Source organism: Oscarella lobularis, chromosome 1 (genome assembly GCF_947507565.1).
Source record: "Oscarella lobularis chromosome 1, ooOscLobu1.1, whole genome shotgun sequence".
Taxonomy (NCBI): domain Eukaryota; kingdom Metazoa; phylum Porifera; class Homoscleromorpha; order Homosclerophorida; family Oscarellidae; genus Oscarella; species Oscarella lobularis.
The window spans coordinates 6,857,845-6,881,597 of record NC_089175.1 but is presented as its reverse complement, the minus strand read 5'-3'; the positions used below and the strand labels follow the sequence as shown (position 1 = coordinate 6,881,597).

Sequence of the window (23,753 nt, the reverse complement as noted above, 5' to 3'; positions counted from 1 at the left end):
CGCGCGCAACGACTAGAGACACTTGCACCCCATATGTGGGCGTTCCCGTCAAGTCTTCCTTTTATGCGAGAGTGGCTCTCCATGCGCCTGCACAGTAAGCGCCGCTCGCGCGCAACGACTAGAGACACTTGCACCCCATATGTGGGCGTTCCCGTCAACTCTATTTTTATGCGCGAGTGGCGTTCCATGCGCCTGCACACTAAGCGCCGCTCGCGCACAACGACTTAGAGACACTTGCATGTCAAAAATTTGAATAATACGAAACCACGCGACGAGATTCGGGAAACAGCCATGTTCGTACGCAACACGATACTGAAACTGTGATAATTTTAATACTTTAGCAGGCACTAACTGTTCCTAACTGTTACCTGTCTCAAATATTTGAAAGGGGCCCTCCCCTTTTGCTTGATTATTGCAATGATAATTGCTAAGGGAAAGGCCGAATCATATGCCATAAAACTTGCAATAATAATTGCAAAAGGAATGACCGAAAAATCTGCAATAATTTTTGCAATAATATTTTCCAAGGGTAGGCCAAAAAAATCTGTCATAACTATTGCAATACTTAGTTAAATCAATAGTAATTGGAAAGGGAAGGGCCAACTCATCTGCAACAATTTTTGCAATAATTATTTCAAAGGGAGGAATCGACTCATCTGCAATAAATTTTTAAGAACAACAATAGCAAAGAAAAGGCCAAAAAAATCTGCAATGTTTACTCCAATCATTATTGCAAGGAACGGCCCAACATATATTTTACTAGAAGATCACAGGTACATTCGTGGAAATAGAAATTACTCGTGCACCTGTGGCCATAGATGCTAAAATGACTGGCAGCGCGTTTGCCCTAAGAACTAGTGAAATCTGGAACCTTTCTACATTTCTAGCTATGGGCAATCAAAGCTAAACCATGCTTATGCTCTTGCCTGAATGTCAACAGTCTTCCCTTTGTGGTGAGATCGATGCTCAAGCCTTTAGAAGAAAATTTCAAGTTGCCTTACGCGAATTCCATAAATGTTTGTTCTGGTGCACCTTGTTCTTTCAGTTTGAGGAGAGACTATTCGTCACTCTCTCCCTCCCTCTCTCTCTCACTCGCCCTTTCGAGGACATGCTTGTCCTTTTCCGATGCCGTAGGATCTTCGCCGTTCTCCGCTTTCTTCTCCTTGTCGCTTGGCGCCCGTTTGGCGTCAATCCCAGCTCGAGCGTTTTTCTTTCCTTGTCGAAAGACGATCCCGGTCCTGCTATAGAGCTGTTCGTCCGTTTCATCAAGAGTTCTACTACTGTAGCCCATTTTTCACGCGACCGCGTACGATAGTGCGCAGATATCGCGCTAGGCACGCGACCGAAAGAGAAAAAACACGTGCGCACAACTTTTAGTTAGTCTAATAATAATTACGTGAAAAATTCATTTCAAATATTTCTAAAAATACAAAATATATTCCTCGCATGCTCAGATGGTCCGTCCTATAACCCGTTCGTTCTAAAAGAAATACATATTAATTAACATTATTCCCACAATTCATATCTTCCTTACCAATATCATTTTCCTTCCCTAAGTTGACGTCATTGCCAAGTCACCACCACCCCCTGTTGCAGTTGCCGTTACCCTGGTCCTCGTCGCCGCTGCTCTTCCCCTTCAAAATTTCAGCTCACCGTATTTGATAATTGAAACCCAAAAAGCAACAAAAATCGCTTAGACAGAGTACGTAGTGCAAATTTGTAATAAATTTAGAGTAACTACGAGCCAATATTTAAAATAAAATTTTTTTATAATAATTTATTTAACCCCGTGGACTCTAGCTACTCTATCCTCTGCCTAACTGCCTTTCTACCTATCTATCCTATCCTAGACGTCCCCTAGCATCCTATCAACCTAGCTTGATCTCCCTTTATATCGCTTTAATTAAATTATTAATTATGTTTATATGGCCCTTACTCTAAAGCTAAAATAAATTTAAACAGATCGCAACTTTCACGGAAGTGAACCGGTCGTTGCTGACCGGCGCAGTCCTCCAGCCGCAGAACGGCGTCGTTCGCACGATGCCGACATTCAGACACGAGAAGCCTTGTGCCCACTCCGCATGTCGTCGAGCACGGCTCCCTGGACAATGACCCAATGAGAAACGGCAAAGAGAATATATGAGCAACGATTCACAGCGAAAGAATTTCCGTCACGTTATTACATTCGAGAGTGATTGGTTTCGGAGTTTCTAGACCCACTACCAAGGATATCTTTACGTTTCAATATTTAAAAAAATCAATTAGAAATAATCGAAGAGAGGTCAAACCCTAAGTGCACGCTTACTGTAATCATTTGGGACCCAACATCGATTCTTAGCGCGAGATGCAAGTACGAATGGACCGCGGGTCCGAAATAGGGGCCCTCGAATACGACTTTACTAAGCCGTCAACAGAAATAGTCAATTTGAATAGAATTCGAAGAAGCGACGGGGCGGTAGACGCGCGATTGCTTACGAGGGAGCGGATGCGTGGCGGCCATGACGGCCATTGAGAAAGGGGCGGGACTGCGATTCTTATCAAGCGCGCTAATGATGACGCAAACAGTGCAGATAAATGTCGTAATTTTTTTCGCTACCGAGGCTACCTTAGAGGTATGTATAATTCAAGTTTTTAATTAAATAAGCTATGATTTCAATTGCTTTCGTGTCGCAGACGCGTCATTAAATGAAGATCTCAGGGCTCGGTTCTTATCACGTAAGGCGTTCTATCGCTTCGTTGCCACTTTTTCACGCGACCGCGTAGGATATTGGGTAGAAATCGCACGCTAGGCACGTAACCGAATAAGAAAAAGTGCGAGAAATTTAGGCTCGCACTATACTTTTAGTTAGTCTGAGCACAGATACTGGAGTTGATAGATACTGAACTTGGTGCACGTCTACAAATGACGAATAAGTGATAAAGCAGACAAAACGAATAAACGTGCAAAAAAAACACAAACACACACAAGAACTGCCCTTTTTTGCTGGGGCTTCACTTTTTCTTGTTCTTGCTCTTGAACGCAATGATGACAGCCAGTGCCACCAATACGATCACGCCAATCATAGCAAGCGCGCCCACTTCCCATTCATACAGAGACGTTTGCAGAGGAACCGATGGATTATCCTCCGAAATTTCCTCAACGCGGCCACCAATTGCAGCAGAAGAATCATCCTCGATATCTTGTCCATTGGGATACGAACCCACGACAGGGCACGTCAGCCCATCTACGCCACAAACGCCAATCAAACAGTCCATCTCCGGGCGACACTCTTCTGTGTCTATACAAAAACATCGTTGGCGCTTCTACTTGTGCTCTGTTAGCTAATAGACTACGAACCTGGCACTGATTCAAAAGCGACTCTGACACGAGACGACGAAATGGGTTCGGCTTTTCCGGCAAAGACGATTGTGAGCGTGTCGGCGCTCTGCCACAGACCAAAGTGACCGACGTTTGCTAACACGGTCGGATAGATGGTAAGAACTCGACAGAGGTCGGCTTCTTGCGATACAGCGGGCTGATTCGTTTTGCTCGAAAACGTCACGTTCAAATGACGACCTCGCTCCATGTGACTAGCGGAGAAATTCAAGCCGATCACCGACAATCGATCACCCTATAAAAAGAATTCATGCGGGGATATTTTAATGATAGGAAATGAGCGCGGACACCTTCACTGCCTTGAATGTCTGCGTTTCGCGTCTGCTTCGAGATCTAGGTCTGCTTGTCAAACAAGGAGCCACAATTGTTGGAGCGTGATCGTTCACGGTCTGAATGACGATTTCTATCATGATCGTCGTCACAGCCGGAGGGTTTCCCGTATCGCATACCCTCATGACAACCTATGAGGGAATGAACCAAAAACGAGTGAGAAACACATTATCAAGACATACGTATCTCTTGAGTGGCACTGTTTCGTTGACAAACATTGTCGGTTCGTCCTCTTGATTGAAATAGAACAAGCGCCGAGCTAAGTCTAACAGGACCTAAACTGACGAATAGTTTCAGTAACATTGCTAGCCTGTTTCGTTACCGTCAAATTGACAGTTCCCTCGAACGTCAGTGTCTTCAAGGAATCGCCGATTGTCATCTACGCGCAAAGAAACAAAAATATTAGATGCCCGATCAGAATTTCAATTCCACGTACAGTCAGTCCTTCAGGAACGTCTTTGATAAGAAACAGGTATTCTAGATCGTCGAGATAACCCGCCGGATCTGACCTATAAGAAAAGAAATCTCTTTTTCACCATGCACATATGGGGAGCGGTTACGTACACGAGAGTAAATTCGACTCTCTTGATTAAATGGTTTTCCGCGTCTGTCGCAATCAATCGATGCGGCGACGGAATGACGTAGACTCCATGCTGTTGTCCTTCCGTGAAATGGACTCGGGCCACGGTTGCTCCCAGGCTGACGTCAATAGCGTCGTTCGTACTTTCGACTTGAATAGTTATATGAACATGTTCGGACATAGCACCCTCATCGTCTTCGACAACGCAAATCAGTAATCGATTTCCAATCGTCAATTCATCTCTTTCATTAGAATACTTCAAAGAACGAATTGCCGTAAGATATGTGCTGACATTTGCAGATCCAATCACTTCCAAGCGGTAGCGCGTTTGATCCAGCAGTCCGTATGTAAAGTTCAGCCCATTTTCAGCGAGATAGTCTTCGTCAATTGTCAATGTCTCGAAAAAACTGTCACGTAGTTGAGTAAAGTTGCAACGGAGTCGAGTCATATTGACGCTGTCCACGTCTCGCAACGTCGTCGTGCTGGGCGTCACGTCGACAGGTGAACCGTCTTCTCTGAAAACAAGAGTGTGAAGGCGTGCCGCTTCGGAGGGAAGAGCGTTCGGATCAGCACTGGGATCAAATTGGAGGATAGGAGCGTTATTTACAGGATATACATTAATCTAAAGAACAACGATAGTGTGCAATTTTTTTCGAAATTTATATGTACCGTAATGTCAGAATGAAGATTCGACGTCAATTCAATATCACGGAGAGAGAGTGAAATCAATCTAGAAAGCGTATTAGCAAGTTTCGCGTACTATGCAACAGCTCACGTACCGGGCACTATCCGACAGTTTATAAGGTTTTTCTTTGGTGACTTCAAACGTGATCCCTCTCAGATACGCTTCGTAGACGGCAATTGGTGCTTGGCCAGTAATGTCCTACTCAAAACATCGTGACGATTCTACTAACGCTTGCCTTGTCCTTCACTCACATAAACAATATGAACTAGAAAGGGTATGCCTAGAAAACCAGGTATGGTTGTATTGACTACACTCAAGCCATTAGGTGTTGGTGGCAATGCAACTATGTCATCTGCGTCCGTCAATCCAACGCTCCTTACTAGAAACAATCGAAGTGTAGCTCTGCCAAAGACAGAATGTTACACAATTTCCACGTAGGTGACAATATTACCTTGACAACTGAGTGCCGTCGTCTTCAATTGCTAAGGAGTCGAGAAAATGAAGAGGCGGACCGTACTGGGTGTAGTTGAACGTGAACGTTTCTCCAAATGAAATCCTCGGGCGATCGTTGACGTTAATGAGCCTTACCCTGTGAGATGACAAGGTTAAAAAAACGATAACGATACATCTTTTGGTTTCCCCCTACCGGACGGACAAAGAAGCCGACTGAAGTCCATCGGAAACTATGCACTGAATGTCGCGATAGACAGAGGGATACACTTCTCCACGGAAATGATAGGTAATCGAGTTGAAACACGTCTGAAATTCGTCGTCCGTGCCGGGACCGTTGATACTAAGAATCCCGCTCGCACTGTCAAACTACAGACGGTCATGTCTGCTCAGAAATCAGGCGAATTCTCACCGTTATATTGAAGTCTGAACAATTGGCTGCCCAAAGGCGTTCATCTGCCGAGTCGTAGCTCCCCGACGGTTCTGCGGTTATCTCACAGCGGGCGTCTCGCATTAGGAAGCTACATGCCCATAGAATCAATCAGTCAATTCTCTATATTCTCTTTTTCTCGCTCGCCTTGGATGATCGGGATCTTCAATAGTAACTGAATTCTGGAAAATTTCCACTGGGCCATCGCCTTGGGTAAAGTTGACCAATGTAGCTAAAGAAACAAATTAGAGCCCAAAAGGTGAAAACAAGCGATTGTTACACACCTGTGTCACTGACTACAGGCGGGTTGTCATTTGTCCCTATGTGCCTCAGACGGATGTGCAACGTTGGTGAAATTTGTCCATATATGTCGGTAACTGTAATAGTGATGTTTCTGCAAACGTAACACACTTGAAAGTCAGCACGCCTAAAAGGGACTGCGAGAGTACCTTGACGAAAAATCGTCGGAGGACGAGTGGACGTAGGCAAGAGTCGTCATAAAAATTCCAAAGTCAACTATTTTGTCGTTTCGTCGAATGAACGTGAATCGAGCCGTGCTGGCATTTGGGAATAATTTGATGAGCTAAACATGACGCGTAGCAGAATACTCACCTAGGTGGAATATCGCCCACATCCGTCGACGGTCGATCTAATGCCGTAAGATTCGCTTGTGTCACTCTATTTTCATTAAGACTTTCCGGTCGTTTGGAGCCAACCTATTATTACCCCCACCATTGCCCTAATCAACAAAACTTTGTTGAACTCACCGTTTCGCTTCCAAGAGCTAGATTTGCTATTCCACTCACTAGAACATCAATCCTCTCCCACCCCTTTATAGACAAGCAACGATTTTTAAAAAGAGTTTGATTATTGCCTATAGACAAGCCGGCTTACATTGCTTCCAAGTCTTCCAACGTCCAATGTTAGCGGATTAGGTACCAGAAAGAGAACCGATCCAGCCGCTCCATAATCGAGGTCAATCTCGCGTACACCCGGTGCGAACGACACGTTTTGAACGGGACAAAACACTAAAATAGGTAACCCTGTGCATTTGGCTTAGAAAGACACTTCGTTCTTACGTCGACACTCTGGAAACTCGTCATTCCATTCTCCGTTCATTAGGCAAGTGAGGATCATTTGACCACACAAGTCGAAGCCAGAAATGCAGCCAAAGGTAGCCATATCAAGATAAACCAATGGTGGCGATGTTGAGAACAGAAGAACGCCGTCAACCGGAGCCACAGGCGTCACGCAAGGAGCTAATATAAAGTAACAATTTTATCAGCAATGTCACCAATAATAATAACTCACGTCGACACACTGGATCGGCTTCAGTCCAGTCTCCGTTATCACACGTGTTATTCGACGCACCAACCAATACGTGCGTATCGTTGCACGCGTACACAGCCGTCGTCCCGTCGAAAAACAAAGTGTCCGAATACTGAATGGGATGCGAATTATTTAGCTCGTTCAACGACAAGCATCCGCGACAGGCGTCCGACGTCAAATTGTACTCCATGGGCGACGCCCAGCTGCTCTCGTAGTGATACGTTATTATTCCTCGACCGCTACTCGTTCTAGCGATGTAGCCCGTTGCGAACATGAGTCGCGTCGTTTCGCTCAGGAGATTTTGCATGTCTTGGGGATCGGTCGTTTCGAGCGTTCGCGTGAACGTGATAACCATTTCGCCGTCTCGCATCCAGCCGTCGCTTCGCAGTATCTGCGATTGATCGTCGTCGACGTCCGGTCGTCCGTACAACGACGAAACGCGATCCTGGACGTGAAGCGTGCCGTTTTGAAGATCGAAGTAGGCCGTCGTCATGTCGGCCCAGCACATGGTGCCGTTGACGCTCAGTCCGAAGCCGACCCAGCGATGTTGGCCGGCTTGAATTGGTCGTCTGATCTCGACAGTGAGACTCTTTTCGACGGGACTGTACATCCATCTCGCCGATAGTTCGGGCTCCGCGTCCGTCGAATTAACTCGACCTTCCATACCACAGTTTCTCCCTATATAGATAGATAAGAAGACATGATGTCTAAAGAACGAGAATATACATACAAAGCTCACTCACATAGGCCCAGTGGAACGCATTGTGTTTCGCTGACGTCGAAGTTCCATTCTCCTGTAGAAAGAACTACTCTGTTACACGTCCACGTGGCTGGTCCGCGCAATTCGTAGAAACGATTGCAGGCGAACGTGATCTTGTCGTTGTAAAAGAACTTTGCAACGCCTTCGTTGCCGACGACGTATCCGTTGGCGAGAACGGGTCGCTCGCAGACAGGGCAAACGCTTCTCCACGCACTTCTTTCAAACATCATTCGACTTTCGAAATGGTAAGCAATCGTTCCAAGTGGATTTCCGTCGTCCTCTGCTAGATAGCCACTGGCGGCGAGGAAGTGACTGGCCATCGAAGGGGCAACGTCGTCCTCTATGAGAGCAATTCGAACAAAGGTAACTTTCAGTTTGCCATCGTTGACGACTGAATGCGTCTCTATGAAGTCTTGACCGCCGTTATCCAGTCTGGGTCGTCCCGAGTGCTCGCCAAAACGATCTTCGATTTGAACTCCGCTTCCGTTGCGCGATATATAAGCGGTCATAAAATCCGCTCCGCACATTCCATTCGGAGCCCCGGCCGTCGTCTGCAGTCCAATTCCCACCCAATACGAATCAGCCGTATGCGACGAGAGCTCCACACCAAGATTTAAGTTGTAAACACCCCAACGCACTTCGTATCGACTGTCCTCATTGTCGAGTTCGCGATATCCAGTCACAGAACACGGACCCGCTGTACGAAAGAGAGAGAGACATGTACATAAAATTATTCTTATGTCAACTGAAGCTCTTCTCACCGCTGAATAGGGCTTCGCAAGTTGGCGCAGGTGCCGACCATTCTCCATCGCTTCCGCACGTTATCGACTTTGCTCCCTTCAATGCATAACCGCCTTCGCAATAGAACGTCGCCACCGTGCCCGGTACGTATTTGAATACGTTGCTGAATTCCACCGAACCGTTGCTCGGACTCGACACGCACGAACAGCCTCTGCACTCCGTCATAAAATCGATCGTTCGGTTCGAATTTCGACGATTGCGACCGTGATAGAATATCTCCCCGTCGCTGTACATCGCCGAACTGAAAACGCGACCCGTTGCGAGCATCATGTACTGGGGCGAAGCGAAATCGACGTCGTCGTCGAGAAACTCGCTCGACGGCGTAAACGGACGTATCACGCGAAGCACCATCTTCCCGTTTTCTACGACGAGTTCGCTGAATATGATGTCGCCCGTCGCGTTGTCCGCTTGCGGTCGTTCGTTGATCGTCGCGTGTCGATCGACGAGCACCGCCGTGCCGTCGCTCAACGAAAAGTGACCGGTGAACATGTCGCTGTTGCACATTTTCCCCGTCGGCGACGCGCCGACGCCGAGCCACGTGTTGACGGCCGAGTCGCGACTCGCCCAGATCGCGATCTGCGGCCCGCTGTGGTTTCCTCCGCCGCCGCATGTCTCGTTGATGAAGTAATAGTGGGCTTCGACTCGAATGGGAGCGGATCCGTTCGATTGCTCGGTGTAGAACGTTATGTTACACTGGCCATTGGATGCTGGGAAAGAAAGCAGAGATTTAGTATAGTCTATAGAGCGTGCTGTCTTACGTTGAATAAAGGAAAGCAGCGACAAGACGAAGGGAAGCAGGAGAAGTCCTAACGGTTACGTACGTATTAGATGAATCGAGGAAGAGCCCGCGTAAATACCTCTCAACGTCATCGCTTTTTGGTCTCCGCTGCGTCGACTGATTATCCGTCAGGGTGCCCCCTGGCTTTCTGTATAGGAACAATGACCCTAGGTGGAGAGGAGGGGAATGTTTTTACTGTATAAATCAAGACGTCCCCTGCTGTCAGTCATAAATATGAATACTAATTATGAGCAGATCGGTCCATAGATGTGATCAGTCCCTCCTGTTCGATTCTAAGCAACGGCGTACGAGTGAAATGATTTCGTCGCCGCGAGGAAAGTGGCCGTCCCGCTTATAGCGCGAGATGCAAATGGAGATTGTCTACAACAGAATGCATACCAATGACAAACGTGTAGAACCAACACTATGCATTTATGAATATCAAGCCATACACCTATGGTACCCTCGTAATTGTTTTCACGCACTTCTCTTCTGACATCACGTTCCCTAAGCTAAGCTCTCTCTAAATCTTTACTGAGTTGACGGTCTACGTCATTATTGATTGTTAGTTAGCTGATTTACAAACATAGAATTTGGATAAACTTTAAAACAGTCCTATTTTCAGAACGTCCACGTCGTTCAGTTTACTCACTATCTACCCTTTCTAGTTTCTTCAATGTCGCTTTTCAAACTACGGATTTTATAGCTCTCGGAAAGACTTCTTCGCGGGAAGGTCAGTGCTGTACCTTCGTAAAACCAACGCAAACGTCAATTAATTAACAGACTCGGATCATCCAAGCAAGAACTAGAGTCTAAAAATATGGTTGATCAAGACGCAAATAGATCGAAAGACACCTACAGAATGACTCGACCGCGCCGGCAACGATGAAAACGACTGGAAAACAAGATTCACGACCACGTGCAAGGTAACTCGGCGACAAAGGTGCTCTACGTACAGGTATTTTTAGATGACTAGAGACACTTGCAACCAATATGTGGGCGTTCCCGTCAAGTCTACTTTTATGCGCGAGTGGCGTTCCATGCGCCTGAACCGCAAGCGCCGCTCGCGCGCAACGACTAGAGACACTTGCACCCCATATGTGGGCGTTCCCGTCAAGTCTACTTTTATGCGCGAGTGGCGTTCCATGCGCCTGAACCGCAAGCGCCGCTCGCGCGCAACGACTAGAGACACTTGCACCCCATATGTGGGCGTTCCCGTCATGTCTACTTTTATGCGCGAGTGGCGTTCCATGCGCCTGAACCGCAAGCGCCGCTCGCGCGCAACGACTAGAGACACTTGCACCCCATATGTGGGCGTTCCCGTCATGTCTACTTTTATGCGCGAGTGGCTCTCCATGCGCCTGCACCGTAAGCGCCGCTCGCGCGCAACGACTAGAGACACTTGCACCCCATATGTGGGCGTTTCCGTCAAGTCTACTTTTATGCGCGAGTGGCGTTCCATGCGCCTGCACAGTAAGCGCCGCTCGCGCGCAACGACTAGAGACACTTGCACCCCATATGTGGGCGTTCCCGTCATGTCTACTTTTATGCGCGAGTGGCTCTCCATGCGCCTGCACCGTAAGCGCCGCTCGCGCGCAACGACTAGAGACACTTGCACCCCATATGTGGGCGTTTCCGTCAAGTCTACTTTTATGCGCGAGTGGCGTTCCATGCGCCTGCACAGTAAGCGCCGCTCGCGCGCAACGACTAGAGACACTTGCACCCCATATGTGGGCGTTCCCGTCATGTCTACTTTTATGCGCGAGTGGCTCTCCATGCGCCTGCACAGTAAGCGCCGCTCGCGCGCAACGACTAGAGACACTTGCACCCCATATGTGGGCGTTCCCGTCATGTCTACTTTTATGCGCGAGTGGCGCTCCATGCGCCTGCACCGTAAGCGCCGCTCGCGCGCAACGACTAGAGACACTTGCACCCCATATGTAGGCGTTCCCGTCAAGTCCACTTTTTGCGCGAGTGGCGTTCCATGCGCCTGCACAGTAAGCGCCGCTCGCGCGCAACGACTAGAGACACTTGCACCCCATATGTGGGCGTTCCCGTCATGTCTACTTTTATGCGCGAGTGGCGCTCCATGCGCCTGCACCGTAAGCGCCGCTCGCGCGCAACGACTAGAGACACTTGCACCCCATATGTAGGCGTTCCCGTCAAGTCCACTTTTTGCGCGAGTGGCGTTCCATGCGCCTGTACCGTGAGCGCCGCTCGCGCGCAACGACTTAGAGACACTTGCATGTCAAAAATTTGAGATAATACGAAACCACGCGACGAGATTCGGGAAACGGCCATGTTCGTACCCAACACGATACTGAAACTGTGATAATTTTAATACTTTAGCAGGCACTAAATGTTCCTAACTGTAACCTGTCGCAAATATTTGAAAGGGGCCCTCCCCTTTCGCTTGATTATTGCAATGATAATTGCTAAGGGAAAGGCCGAATCATATGCTATAAAACTTGCAATAATAATTGCAAAAGGAACGACCGAAAAATCTGCAATAATTTTGCAATAATATTTGCCAAGGGTAGGTCCAAAAAATCTGTCATAACTATTGAAATAATTAGTTAATTAAAGCAATAGTAATTGTAAAGGGAAGGGCCAACTCATCTGCAACAATTTTTGCAATAATTATTGCAAAAGGGAGGAACCGACTCATCTGCAATAAATTTTTAAAAGAACAATAGCAAAAAAGGCCAAAAATCAGTGCAATTAGTATTGCAAGGAACGGGCCAACTCATATATTTTACTAGAAGATCACAGGTACATTTGTGGAAATAGAAATTACTCGTGCACCTGTGGCCATAGATGCTAAGATGACTGGTAGCGCGTGGGCCCTAAGAACTAGTGAAATCTGGAACCTTTCTACATTTCTAGCTATGGGCAATCAAAGCTAAACCATACTTACGCTCTTGCCTGAATGTCAACAGTCTTCCTGTTGTGGTGAGATTGATGCCCAAGCCTTCAGAAGAAAATTTGCCTACGCGAATTCCATAAATGGTTTGTTCTGGTGCACCTTGTTCTTTCAGTTTGAGGAGAGACTATTCGTCATTCTCTCCCTCCCTCCGGGTCCCTCTCTCTCTCTCTCTCTGGTTCGCCCTTTCGAGGACATGCTTGTCCTTTTCCGATGCCGTAGGATCTTCGTCGTTTTCCGCTTTCTTCTCCTAGCTTGTCGCTTGGCGCCCGTTTGGCGTCGATCCCAGCTCGAGCGTTTTACTTTCCTCGTCGAAAGACGATTCCGGTCCTGAGCTTATCGAAGACGTTTTCGTCCGTTTCATCAAGAGTTCTTGCCCATTTTTTCACGCGACCGCGTACGATAGTGCGCAGAAATCGCGCGCTAGGCACGCGACCGAGCACTTGCACTTTCAGTTACTGTAGTCTAATAATAATTACGGTGAAAAAATCATTTCAAATATTTCTAAAAATGCAAAATATATTCCTCGCATGCTCTGATGGTCCGTCCTATAACCCGTTCGTTCTAAAAGAAATAAATTAGCAATATTCCTACAATTCATATCTTCCTTACCGATATCATTCTCCTTCCCAAAGTTGACGTCATTGCCAAGTCACCACCCCCTGTTGCAGTTGCCGTTGCCTTGGTCCTCGTCGCCGCTGCTCTTCCCATTAAATTTCAGCTCACCATATTTGATAATTGAAACCCATAAAAACAACAAAAATCGCTTAGACGGAGCACGTAGAGCAAATTTATATTAAAGTTTATAGTAACTATGGGCCAATTTTTAAAATAAAAAAATTTTACATATTAATTTATTTAACCCCGTGGACTCTAGCTACACTATCCTCTGCCTAGCTGCCTTTGTACCTATCTATCCTATCCTAGATGTTCCCTAGCATCCTTTCAACCTAGCTTGATCTCCCTTTAAATTGCTTTAATTAAATTATTAATATTATGTATATTTGGCCCTTACTCTAAAGCTAAAATAAATGTAAACAGATCGCACCTGAAATATTGATGAAAGGCTTCAATTTTTCGTTCTTTATCAACTTTCTAAAGAAAACAAGCAAATGTATATTTTAATGTGTATGCCAATTCATATTAAATAATTCAATAAAATCTACTTACGAGTTAAGTGAAGACGGCATTGAGTTTTGTCCTTCGTTCCTCTTCTTGATTCATCCTCCTGAAGTTCGATGGATCCGTCGGGGAGGGATGGAAGGGGGGAATATGGCAACTGCAAAATTTATATATTTTTAGTGTTAAAAGTGACGTATTTTTTATTACCTGGCAAATGACGGCTTCTGTCAATATAGATTGGCGGGAGATAATAAGGAAGGCTTCCAACAATCACAGACTAGCCATAACTCCCTCTGGGGAGTTACGATCCTACAGGAAATGAAGGTATACACGTACTTGGTCAGTAAAAGATCAGATACTTACCTCATTCGTTGGCTAGTTGGCAAAAAACAACGGCCTAGTGACGTAAACTGGCCGTTGTTCTTAGGATGAAATGGGCGTCTTTTAGGCCATACTTAGGCCTTGAACTCCATTTATCCTGCACGCAAACGAGTTAGTTAGTAAACAGTAAAACATTGTATGCATACCCAATAAGCCTGGCTTGCCCTCAGACAAACAAAAGCCGTAGATAGAAAGTGCGCTCTTCTCGCCAGGCTGGGCTCTTTCACACGCAAACACTATATCTAGGAAAGAAAAGCATGAAAGAGTTCCAGAACTATTTACTAAAACACTCACCGGGATTTGCTGTGTGAAAGCGGTTCGGGCCACCTGTGGGCTCAAGAACCACACTACAGGCAGAATTTATTAAATAAATAATTATAAACATTCTCTAATTAATTAATTACCAGACGGACCGTCTGCACAGAATTTCTTCGTCTTCGTCTTGCTGTAGTCGCCCACTTCGTACTTCTCCTGACATCTAAATCAGTCAAATTATTATTAATTATTTATTTAATTGATTCTGCCACAAGTTTGTGATTTTTTATTACGTGATGATGACCGTTGTACGTGATTCTTCTTCGTCCCTCTAGACGTCTTCTTAGCCCCGCACCCAGGCTCTTGTCTTTGTTCCGTATAGGAGACAGATCCTGGACACGGGGCTAAGACCCTCTGAGGTCATCGCCCCTTGACCTCTACAAATAAAAGCAATTGTATTGATAGTTTAATTACAACTACAGTCAATTAATAATTTGAAACCTGTTGACGAATCTTCATCAGCAGCAACTAGAAATATTTAGACCGGAAAAGGAATTAGGGCTGCTTACCGACACGTGCTGAAGAGCTGACAGTTCCCACCGGGGAAAGCAAAAACCTAGCCCTAACCGTAACATTTCCCCGCGGGAAAGGGATACGGATGATACTGTAGACTAGACCGTGCAGTGTTGAAGAACTGACAAGGGATATAGAAAAAGAACTGACCGCATCGCACCGTGACGCTCCAACAGGGAAGTGCACAAATAAAACGAGACGGGGAAAGGGAGTCGGTGCACCAACACCGTACCAAGTAAATATGAGTATAGCTACGACACTCTACCGTAGTGCCAAAGGGAAAGGAAGTGAGAAGTGGGCCCTTTTATATATTCATTTAATAATTTATTTAGTTAATTAACTACCGTATGACTACTTAAACTAAACCCCCCGTATTTTTACTCCGTTCCTCCTCCCCCTCCCTTCCTTCCTTCCCACCCCACCAACCCAAACCTCCCGTCCTTCCCCCTCCCCATTTCCACCCCCAACTGTTTCCCTATCCCATCCCCTACGTTTGACAACACGAAACAAGACACACATATCACAAAAGATAGAGTACTTCTCCAAAAGACGGATTAGTTTTGTGGCATATCTAAAAGAATCTTCACCTATAGTATCTCACAATCCATTGGACCTAAATGAAGACCTACTATATTACGGAAAGACCTAGTACATTAATGTTTTCAATGGCAATTCAGTCAGAAGATTTAGTTACCTAGAATACCTAGAAGTGGACATATTGCTTGAGGTTCCTAAAATAAGACCTAGTAATGTGGTAGAATTAAAACCTAGTGTAAATCGTAAATGTTGGAATTGGAAATCTAGTACATTACGTCCTACTCTAAAAACCTAGTACATTACTTTCCTAAAAGTCGGATTAGTCACGTGGTTTAAAGTATTAAAGCTAGAGTACCTCATTAAAATAGGGAATGAAAATCTAGTACATTACGTCCCTATTCTAAAAACCTAGTACATTACTTTCCTAAAAGTCGGATTAGTCACGTGGTTTAAACTATTAAAGCTAGAGTACCTCATTAAAATTGGGAATGAAAATCTAGTATATTACGTCCCTATTCTAAAAACCTAGTACATTACTTTCCTAAAAGTCGGATTAGTCACGTGGCTTAAACGATTAAAACCTAGAGTACCTCATTAAATTGGAAATGGAAACCTAGTACATTACGCCACCTACTCTAAAAACCTAGTACATTACTTTCCTAAAAGTCGGATTAGTCACGTGGCTTAAACGATTAAAACCTAGAGTACCTCATTAAAATTGGAAATGGAGACCTAGTATATTACGTCCCTACTCTAATAACCTAGTACACTGATTTCTCTAATTCCTAAAATTCGGATTAGTCACGTGGTTTAAACTATTAAAACCTAGAGTACCTTGTTAAAATTGGAAATGGAAACCTAGTACACTACGTTCCTAGTCTAAAAACTTAGTACACTACTTTTCTAAAAAACGGATTAGTCACGTGGTTTAATTAAATACCTAAAAGACGGATTAGATACAATTTTACCCTAAAATGAAAATTAGGTACGTAATTAAAACCTAAAGGCCGGATTAGGTACGTGGTTTAAACAATTAAAACCTAGAGTACCTCGTAAATCCATTGACCTAAAATATGGATTAGGTACGTGGTTTAAACAATTAAAACCTAGATTACCTCGTTAATCCATTGACCTAGATAATTATCCTATATTCTACAATCAACCTAGATTACCTCAGAAATCCACGGAAAAATGGTCTAATATGTGTGGCGGCTGCCAGCTACAGGGGTCAGGCCTAACTAAACTACAACCTATCTCCTGCTCTCTCACCTTAGAGCAAATTGGAAAACGCCCTACCTACTGACAGCCGCCCTAAACCTTAATGCAAGGGATGCGTGGACCCGTGCATGACTATCGTAGTTATGCATACGCAAAGGTAAGCTGCGCGCCGGCGCAGATCAATAATGCAGTCCCCACTACGTTCTCTGCCACGCACATCATTGTGAATATTTACATGTGTTTAGATTTTTGAAGTGATTAGTAAATTTTCACGGAGACGTACATGTGCGCGGGGACAAATATTTGGCGTACATGTGGTAAGAGTGCGAGGATTAAGCGTCATGCTGTTAACCGCCGCCGTCAGGCACACGAGCGCCCTCCCGCCCCCTGATGCGCTACGACTCGGGCCCTCCGACGGCGGCAACGTGCAATTCGCTTAGAATGCGTCGCGACAGAGAACCCCGCCCTTATGTGTGCGCCTACACCACAGGGGACCCGTAACTACGAAGAAGAACCTGAAACGATGAGTCTTCCCTTGCTACCTTTTCGTCTACATCTACTTCGTCACTTCCGCTTCGGCCGTGGGCCCAGTCTTTGACAGCTGTCGGAAGAAGAGAATAATAATTAGATTTGACACCTTCGATCCGTCGCGCGATGTATGTATCAACTTACGAACGACGAGCGATGAGGAATGCGGTGTCCGTACGTCCGTGGCGCGTCGATCGTCCGCACAGCGCTACGACCTAAAAAACACGATTATTAGTAGTCGATTGGATCTAAACGCGACGCGACGCGATCGACTTACCGACACGCGTGCCACGCGGCGCCGTTCTCCTCCTTCGCCGGGGCGCAGTCCTTCGCGAACTGCATGTGGGACTCGCTGCAAAAGAGAAAGCACACAATTAGCTAGGTTAGTTTACAAAATCGCGTAATCTAGCTTCACTTACCGGTCGGCTCCGCTGTCCCTTCCTTGATCGTGGGCTTCGGAGGCCCGCCTCGCGGCGGTAAGCCTCTTCTCGGCTGCCCCGCGAAGGAAAAAAGCTGCGTGGCGCCTTTTGCGAGGGAGCGGACCAGACCGTCCGTCCCGTTCTGCGCTTCAGCCGAGAATGACGCACAGATTGAGAGCGGTCGATGTTTATGAGCGAATACGAGATGGTGACAGCATCTTCCGGAGTGTGAACCACTCACGTGATGGCGAATTCGTCATCCCCTCGGTCTGCATCCGCTGCAATCGGACACAGTTCGTCGATAGAGCGTTCGCTATCGTCGATTCTCGAGCCGCGACACTGCGTTTCGTCGGTTCTCGGGCTCAGACCAGATCGCAGACGCTCTTATCACAATTTAGCGGAAATTAGATCGTGCGAACATTTGACGTGTGAAAACTAATCAGCGAGAGCTCGCGTGCTCGCGCGCTCGCTCGTACGTGGCATCCACGCGATCGCCGTTTCGCGATTGCGCGTCGCAGTGCATTCGAATTAAAATCACGCGCCGCGCGCGTACAGAACGCCCTGCTTTCGTCCGTACGTGGTCCGCAGCGACAGACGTCGACGCGTCCAACAAAGTAATCAGACCATATAAGGAAGTGTGAAATGGTGTGTAGGCCAAACTGCTGCACGTGAACCCGCGAGTGTGAAATCGCGTGAGCTGGGTGTGCTCGCTTTTCTAAACGAGGGAATTCTACTCCCAAATAGGTCTAAAGTGCTACGGGAAACATTTCTGACCAATGCGACAACGCGATTCTCAAGAATGAGCCGAAGACGTCGAGTCACATGTTCGTTTAGCGCACGGTAACACTATTCTTCGTCTTGATTCGTCCGAAAATCGTGCAAATTTGGATCAACTAATACGGCGACGTAAATCAAGAACTACTAGGTAGGACTTTGATAAAGTAAAATCGAGATGGGACCTCGTTCGAGGAACTCGTCACAAATTTAATTAAATAATTAATATAGGATGAAAGAGCAAAGAAAGAGCTTTCCAACGGTATATAACTTTCCCTATTGACTCGTGATTATCTTGAAGAAAATCGCTCTGTCCGTATCGCATGTGGGTGTCCGAAAAAGTACGTGTCACTGACCTTGCTCGAATAATAGCGTGTCATCTGGCGATGGCTCTTTCGATCCAGCCGAAACTTTGGTGAGTAATCTCTAACGGAACAAGGAAGAAGATCAGCCAAAAGCGGTTTGGATCTACCGTCTTCAACGCATACAAGAACTGTCCGAACTACATGTTGTCCGAAAGTACCGGAACGACTCTAGGTCCTAAGGCTGTGCCCATGGTGTGCCAAAAAGTCGTCGAATTCGCCCCCATGGACGAAGACACTGGTTCCATTCCTACGAAGCCAGTGTCTAAAAGTGAAATAAAGCGCTTGATAAGGCAGGAACGATGGCTGAGGGCAAAGAAACGACGAAAAGCAACGCCAAAGGAAAAGATGAAAGCCCCCAATGCGAGACGAATAGCAGAAGGAAAACCGAGCCGTCATGAAGCCTATGCACTACACCAAACGAATGAATGACGCTCCCTCTTAGATCTAATTGAGAGACGAATGACAAAAGAAGAAAAGGAATCAAGTGCATCTCATCTTATCATTGATCTAAGCTTTGACGACGTGATGGATGACAGGGTGCAGAAATCATTGACTAGTGACCTATGTATTATTCAGGGACACCTGCTCTTTTAGGATATCAAAAAGCCTATCTGTGTCAATCAATCAATCAGACACGGCGCTGTTATGCGTGCAACAGACGCGTCGTACGTCCAATCAACGTAGGTTGCAGGAGTTAAGTCCACGCAGATGACATATCTTGTATCATGGAAGGTCATGAAAGGTCATGAAAGGTCATGGAAGCCACGCTCCACATTCGTCTTGCGTCTTGATCACGGCCTTCAATGAACTCGACAGTCGCACTGGAGGCGATCCTGTACGTATAAAGCGATCACGTGATAATCTATATATTTATCCTATGTAATAAAAAATAACTAATAAGCGTAATCTATGCAAAGCTTTTCGAGTGAAGCCCCGCCTCCGACGACAACCAATCGATTGTCCTTCGTCGAACACGCACCGTGATTCACTCGAGCGTGATTCATGGACGGCAAAGGAAGCCAAGTGCCAGACCTCTCGTCATACATTTCTACCCTACGACTACCCCTACCTCCCCCCGTCGCAACGATCTTTCCATTCCACGACGATAAACGGCAATTTTCTTCGGTTGTGGCTCCCACTTGAATCCATTTCTCTTCGCCAATCGACAGGCATTCGACTTCATTGCTCCCTTTCCCGCCTCCGAAAAAAAGTTTGTCGTCGACGACGGCCAGGGAGCACCACTTCCGGCTTTTCTTCATATTCAATCTTGTCTCTTCCCATTCTCTTTTCGCGACGTCAAAACAATCGATGGAATCGCACGCTTCATTTTCTTCTTTTCCTCCGACGAGGTAAATTTTTTCCTTGTGTCCGATTGCTGATCGATATTTCATTTGGTATTGACCGTCAATTTGAGTGACGAGTTTCGTCGTTTCGTTTTTCCATTCGTAGATCTTTCGGCATTCGCCCCACACTAGAGGACACGCTCTTCCGACGTCCATGACGTAGCCTTTGCCGTCGCATTCGAAGACGCTTCCGATCATGAAGCCGAGGATTCGGCTTCTCCATTGTCCATTTTTTAGCCAATACATGGTATCCTCCCAACCGACGTGAATTATCCCGTCGATTTCGGCGACGCATCCAAGTGGAAAGCACGAATCAAATGCCGGTATGCTCGGAGTCATCCTTTCCCACTGTCCACAATCCCAACCAATCTAAATGCAGCCCTAATGACTTCAAAGATTGGTATTCTCAAACGTAATGTTTTTTCTGTACTGATATGGAAACTAAATGTCACGTGTTGATGCAGAGCCTTATATATACAGTACACCTATAATATAATGTATATATAACATCAATTATTAAGGCTCTGGGCTGGAGTCTTATATATACAGCAATTGCTCTGGGGGTTGATGATGTCACGAGACAGACACGTGTCAAAGGGAGTCCAGTCACGCGCCAAAGACATCAACTGCCCCTCCCCCCTCTTCCTTACCTTATTTCTCAACCCAAGAACGGTCATTCGCAATTGAGCAAGAGACGCTTCCAGTTCTTTCATTTTCATTTTCATCGAAATGTGAACTTTTTCTCTTGCGCAAGCGCGAGCTCGCTCATCTAAATTCAGATGTAGAAAATATACGGAGAATGTTTGACTCCCCCACCCACCCTTACTGTCGTAACCTCCCACGTCAATTGCGGCTTTCGTGGGGACTCCTTTTGTTTTCGTATCTGGCTGCAATATTGCGCTTATAATGTGACTTTGCCCTTCGGTTTGTCCGATAAGACTGACGAACTTCTCGTACGACGTGCGTCCTTTGCGCGGCAGAATGTCGACGAGAAGTCGACGCGATTTGTCCTCTCGCGACGTCGAACGATCGCACAGCCAATCGTATTCCTCTTTCGAGACGAGCGACGCGGCGTAGAGGCGATCGTGAAGCGCCATCGGATCGAGGACTTGCACGAGAGCGGGGAGACGCGCTTGGACGCGCGTTCGCCATCTCTCGTCCATGGAAAAGACGAGGAGACGACGTGAACGCGGGCAACGAGCCAAATGCCCGCGGTTTGCATCTAGATCACGTGTTATTTAGTTCAGTTACATATAAAACCCTTATATAGAAGTTTGATGATGTCATGATGTTGCGTCATTGAATGCAGAGCCCTATATATAGGGCTCTGATTGAATGCTTTCTATACAACCCCTATATGGAAGTTTGATGACTCATGGTAGGATGTGACGTCATTAGAGCTTTCAATGTGTTGGCAATCTCGAAATGAAGCATTTGGCATCGATACATTGAATTCTCGTGGTGGTCTAGTGAAGTGAGAAACGTTTCAATCCACTGAACATTTGCACTAACGTCCGTTGCACAGACGATTTCGTCGTGACGTAATGACTCTCGAAAGCCTTTGGTCATGTCAGCGAAATTGGCATAGTGACCAGCTTTCTAAAAATAAAAATAAAAATCAATAGTTTTATAGAGATATTTTACTGTGACCTGTTTTTCCATGAGCTTGACGACTTCGTCATGCTGTCTCTTTCTAAGATAATGCTTCTTTTCCTTGATAATTAATTAAACAATAGTTCTTCTTTATTTGACTTGAGATGGGTTGGCTCACCTCTAGCACAGCTATGCGCTCTTGACGTCTCTCCTCCTCAAATCGACTCGTAGTTGTGTGTATATTCTGAAGAAGAAAAAATCGACATAGGATATACAGATCTAAGAGAATTTTGCTTACACTGATGACGACTGCTATGAAGAGATTAGTGAATATGAAGTGCCCAAGAAAAATAAAGGCTGTCGTAAAGAAACGAGTGTAGGGTGAAATTTTCTCGTCTAATGAATCCTGTATATCCGTCCAACCATCAACCTAGAGCAGCCAATAAAAAACGTCACTATATAGATCATTATTTTTATTTTCTTACTGTAACAAGAGTGAATAAACTGAGCATGCTTTGACCCAAGTTTCTCCAATTTTTCTTATCGCCTGTCTCATCGTATCCAAAGAAATAGAATCCCATGACAGCAAACAGAAACATGATGAGCAAAAGCAGCAAAATCAAATCCACAACAGCCGTACGAAACGTCGATATGAGTGCACTAACGAGAACTTGAAGATCACGAATAAACGAAATAGAACGAAGAGCACGAAGAGCACGCAAAGCTAATCATTTACAAAGATTGACTTGTGTGGTCGCTCATGTGGACGTCGCCTTTTCGGCGATTCTTCACTCGTGTTAGCTTCTGGACACGCGGTTGTAAAGTTTTGGAGCGCTGAGCTCGCGTCACATGTGCCAAGCGGCCGAAAAATCGGTACGGTGTCGTGAAGTCTTTCTGCACATACGGGCATCATTTGGAGTCCCCAAACAGCTTGCCTTTGTTTTTCTCGCTCTCTGCTGAATTAGAATGGATGAAAGATGGAGGAAGCGCGTGTTTCCCATTCTTCCGGCTCTTGTCGAGATTCTGCTTCCTCTCTCTCTTATCGATGGCCTAATCGCCGCCTCTCTTATCACTGTTCAAGAGTTTGAGAAGCTCTCTCTTCCAATGTACGACAATGTCGAGCGATCGCGAATGCTTCTTCTTTCAATTTTACCAAGAAAAGGACCTGACTCGTTTGATCGATTTTTGAACGTTTTGAGTCAAACCGAAGGACAGGAACACGTCGCACAACGAATAATGAAAACCACCGAAGAGGAAAGTGAACGCGATGAGCGTGTGGAGCGCCGGGTGGAAAGTGAAAAAATCAAGGAATTGGAAAGAGAATTGAAGAAAGAGAAGGTGACGAACGTTTGTCTCAGAACTAAGGTGGGGCGTGTGTAAAGAGTAGAATTTGGAGTTTCAAAATGAATACATTTAGATTGGATGTTCGATCAGGAGTCGTGTCAAATGGCAAAGCCAAACATGCCCATTGATTGTAGAGCATTCGGACGTGTGGCTGAAATCAATGGAATGCTACATGTTGGTCGGTTTCATAGAATGTTCCAGTTGAAAGAGGGAGCGTGGAAGGGAGAGAATCAAGACTTGGGTTTTGATATAGAGAGTGTTTTTGAATGTGAAGGGAAAGGCTATGTCATGGACCGAGCCACCAACTTTACATGCAAGACTCTTTATGAATGGAAAAGTGAAACTAGATATTTGGAGACATTAATTAAAATACCACTGCAATGTCAATTAGAGTACAGATCAGCAATTGGGCACAAAAGGAAGATTTATCTTGTGGGAGGAGACGAGAGTGATCGAGTTGATTGTTTTGATATTAATAGGAGAGAATGGGAACCAATAAAGAAAATGAAGAATAGACGGACTTGGTGTTCATTGGCTGTGATTGAGGATAAAATGTTTGTTGGAGGAGGTACGGGGGAGGGGAAATCAGTTGAATGTTTTTCAATGGAGAAACAAGACTGGATTGATATAAAAGCAACTACAAAGGAACGGTGTGAATTGTCATCATGGAATGGGAAACTCGTCGCAACAGGAGGATGGGAAGAAGTTTATAAAAAGAGCAAGTGTGTTGAATTGTACGATGAATTGTCTGGGGATTGGCTTCCGTTGCCATCAATGAATGAGGGACGTGAAGGACATGGTACATGCGCAACAAAAGACGATAAGTTAATTGTAGTGGGGGGATGGGGTACTGAGTATT

General features: G+C 45.8%; 4 protein-coding genes and 2 long non-coding RNA genes across 9 annotated transcripts; all 6 read right to left on the bottom strand.

Annotated features, from left to right (window-relative positions):
* Positions 1 to 1,367: 1,367 nt before the first annotated feature.
* On the bottom strand, positions 1,368 to 2,095 carry LOC136190619 (uncharacterized). Its single transcript, XR_010670585.1, has 2 exons — positions 1,535 to 2,095; positions 1,368 to 1,480 (listed from the first exon to the last, which is right to left on the bottom strand). It is a non-coding gene; the product is annotated as an uncharacterized lncRNA (long non-coding RNA).
* A 702-nt stretch (positions 2,096 to 2,797) lies between these two features.
* On the bottom strand, positions 2,798 to 12,768 carry LOC136200034 (uncharacterized). 2 transcript variants are annotated; one of them, XM_065990368.1, is made up of 28 exons: positions 12,545 to 12,768; positions 12,437 to 12,490; positions 9,716 to 9,900; positions 9,599 to 9,667; positions 9,500 to 9,547; positions 8,702 to 9,448; positions 7,924 to 8,637; positions 7,163 to 7,858; positions 6,931 to 7,110; positions 6,746 to 6,879; positions 6,619 to 6,681; positions 6,464 to 6,567; positions 6,301 to 6,408; positions 6,136 to 6,245; positions 5,999 to 6,083; positions 5,834 to 5,942; positions 5,618 to 5,790; positions 5,423 to 5,560; positions 5,223 to 5,373; positions 5,066 to 5,169; positions 4,956 to 5,016; positions 4,271 to 4,908; positions 4,143 to 4,215; positions 4,029 to 4,085; positions 3,889 to 3,981; positions 3,667 to 3,837; positions 3,338 to 3,611; positions 2,798 to 3,278 (listed from the first exon to the last, which is right to left on the bottom strand). In XM_065990368.1, exons 4-28 carry the CDS (start codon positions 9,609 to 9,611, stop codon positions 2,992 to 2,994), a joined length of 5,331 nt encoding a protein of 1,776 aa, XP_065846440.1. In that variant the 5' UTR covers positions 9,612 to 9,667; positions 9,716 to 9,900; positions 12,437 to 12,490; positions 12,545 to 12,768; the 3' UTR covers positions 2,798 to 2,991. The 2 variants fall into 2 exon arrangements, with proteins under 2 accessions (XP_065846440.1, XP_065846436.1); XM_065990364.1 differs by having other exon boundaries at positions 9,599 to 9,686; positions 9,762 to 9,900.
* LOC136198761 (uncharacterized) lies at positions 9,943 to 11,820 on the bottom strand. Its single transcript, XM_065988832.1, has 3 exons — positions 11,725 to 11,820; positions 10,379 to 11,540; positions 9,943 to 10,331 (listed from the first exon to the last, which is right to left on the bottom strand). Exons 1-3 carry the CDS (start codon positions 11,818 to 11,820, stop codon positions 10,288 to 10,290), a joined length of 1,302 nt encoding a protein of 433 aa, XP_065844904.1. The 3' UTR covers positions 9,943 to 10,287.
* A 2,958-nt stretch (positions 12,769 to 15,726) lies between the features above and the next one.
* LOC136185652 (uncharacterized) lies at positions 15,727 to 17,746 on the bottom strand. Its single transcript, XR_010669591.1, has 4 exons — positions 17,476 to 17,746; positions 17,334 to 17,408; positions 17,201 to 17,271; positions 15,727 to 17,129 (listed from the first exon to the last, which is right to left on the bottom strand). It is a non-coding gene; the product is annotated as an uncharacterized lncRNA (long non-coding RNA).
* Positions 17,747 to 19,464: 1,718 nt separating this feature from the next.
* Positions 19,465 to 21,127, bottom strand: LOC136199388 (uncharacterized). Of its 2 annotated transcripts, none has more exons than XM_065989562.1 (3): positions 20,778 to 21,127; positions 20,608 to 20,726; positions 19,465 to 20,326 (listed from the first exon to the last, which is right to left on the bottom strand). In XM_065989562.1, exons 1-3 carry the CDS (start codon positions 21,118 to 21,120, stop codon positions 19,508 to 19,510), a joined length of 1,281 nt encoding a protein of 426 aa, XP_065845634.1. In that variant the 5' UTR covers positions 21,121 to 21,127; the 3' UTR covers positions 19,465 to 19,507. The 2 variants fall into 2 exon arrangements, with proteins under 2 accessions (XP_065845634.1, XP_065845635.1); XM_065989563.1 differs by having other exon boundaries at positions 20,784 to 21,127.
* Positions 21,128 to 21,304: 177 nt separating this feature from the next.
* LOC136199394 (cation channel sperm-associated protein 3-like) lies at positions 21,305 to 22,439 on the bottom strand. 2 transcript variants are annotated; one of them, XM_065989572.1, is made up of 6 exons: positions 22,287 to 22,439; positions 22,036 to 22,220; positions 21,849 to 21,980; positions 21,729 to 21,794; positions 21,608 to 21,670; positions 21,305 to 21,556 (listed from the first exon to the last, which is right to left on the bottom strand). In XM_065989572.1, the coding sequence occupies exons 2-6, from the start codon at positions 22,147 to 22,149 to the stop codon at positions 21,311 to 21,313; spliced, it is 621 nt and encodes a 206-aa protein (XP_065845644.1). In that variant the 5' UTR covers positions 22,150 to 22,220; positions 22,287 to 22,439; the 3' UTR covers positions 21,305 to 21,310. The 2 variants fall into 2 exon arrangements, with proteins under 2 accessions (XP_065845644.1, XP_065845643.1); XM_065989571.1 differs by having other exon boundaries at positions 22,036 to 22,210.
* Between the last annotated feature and the right edge of the window lie 1,314 nt (positions 22,440 to 23,753).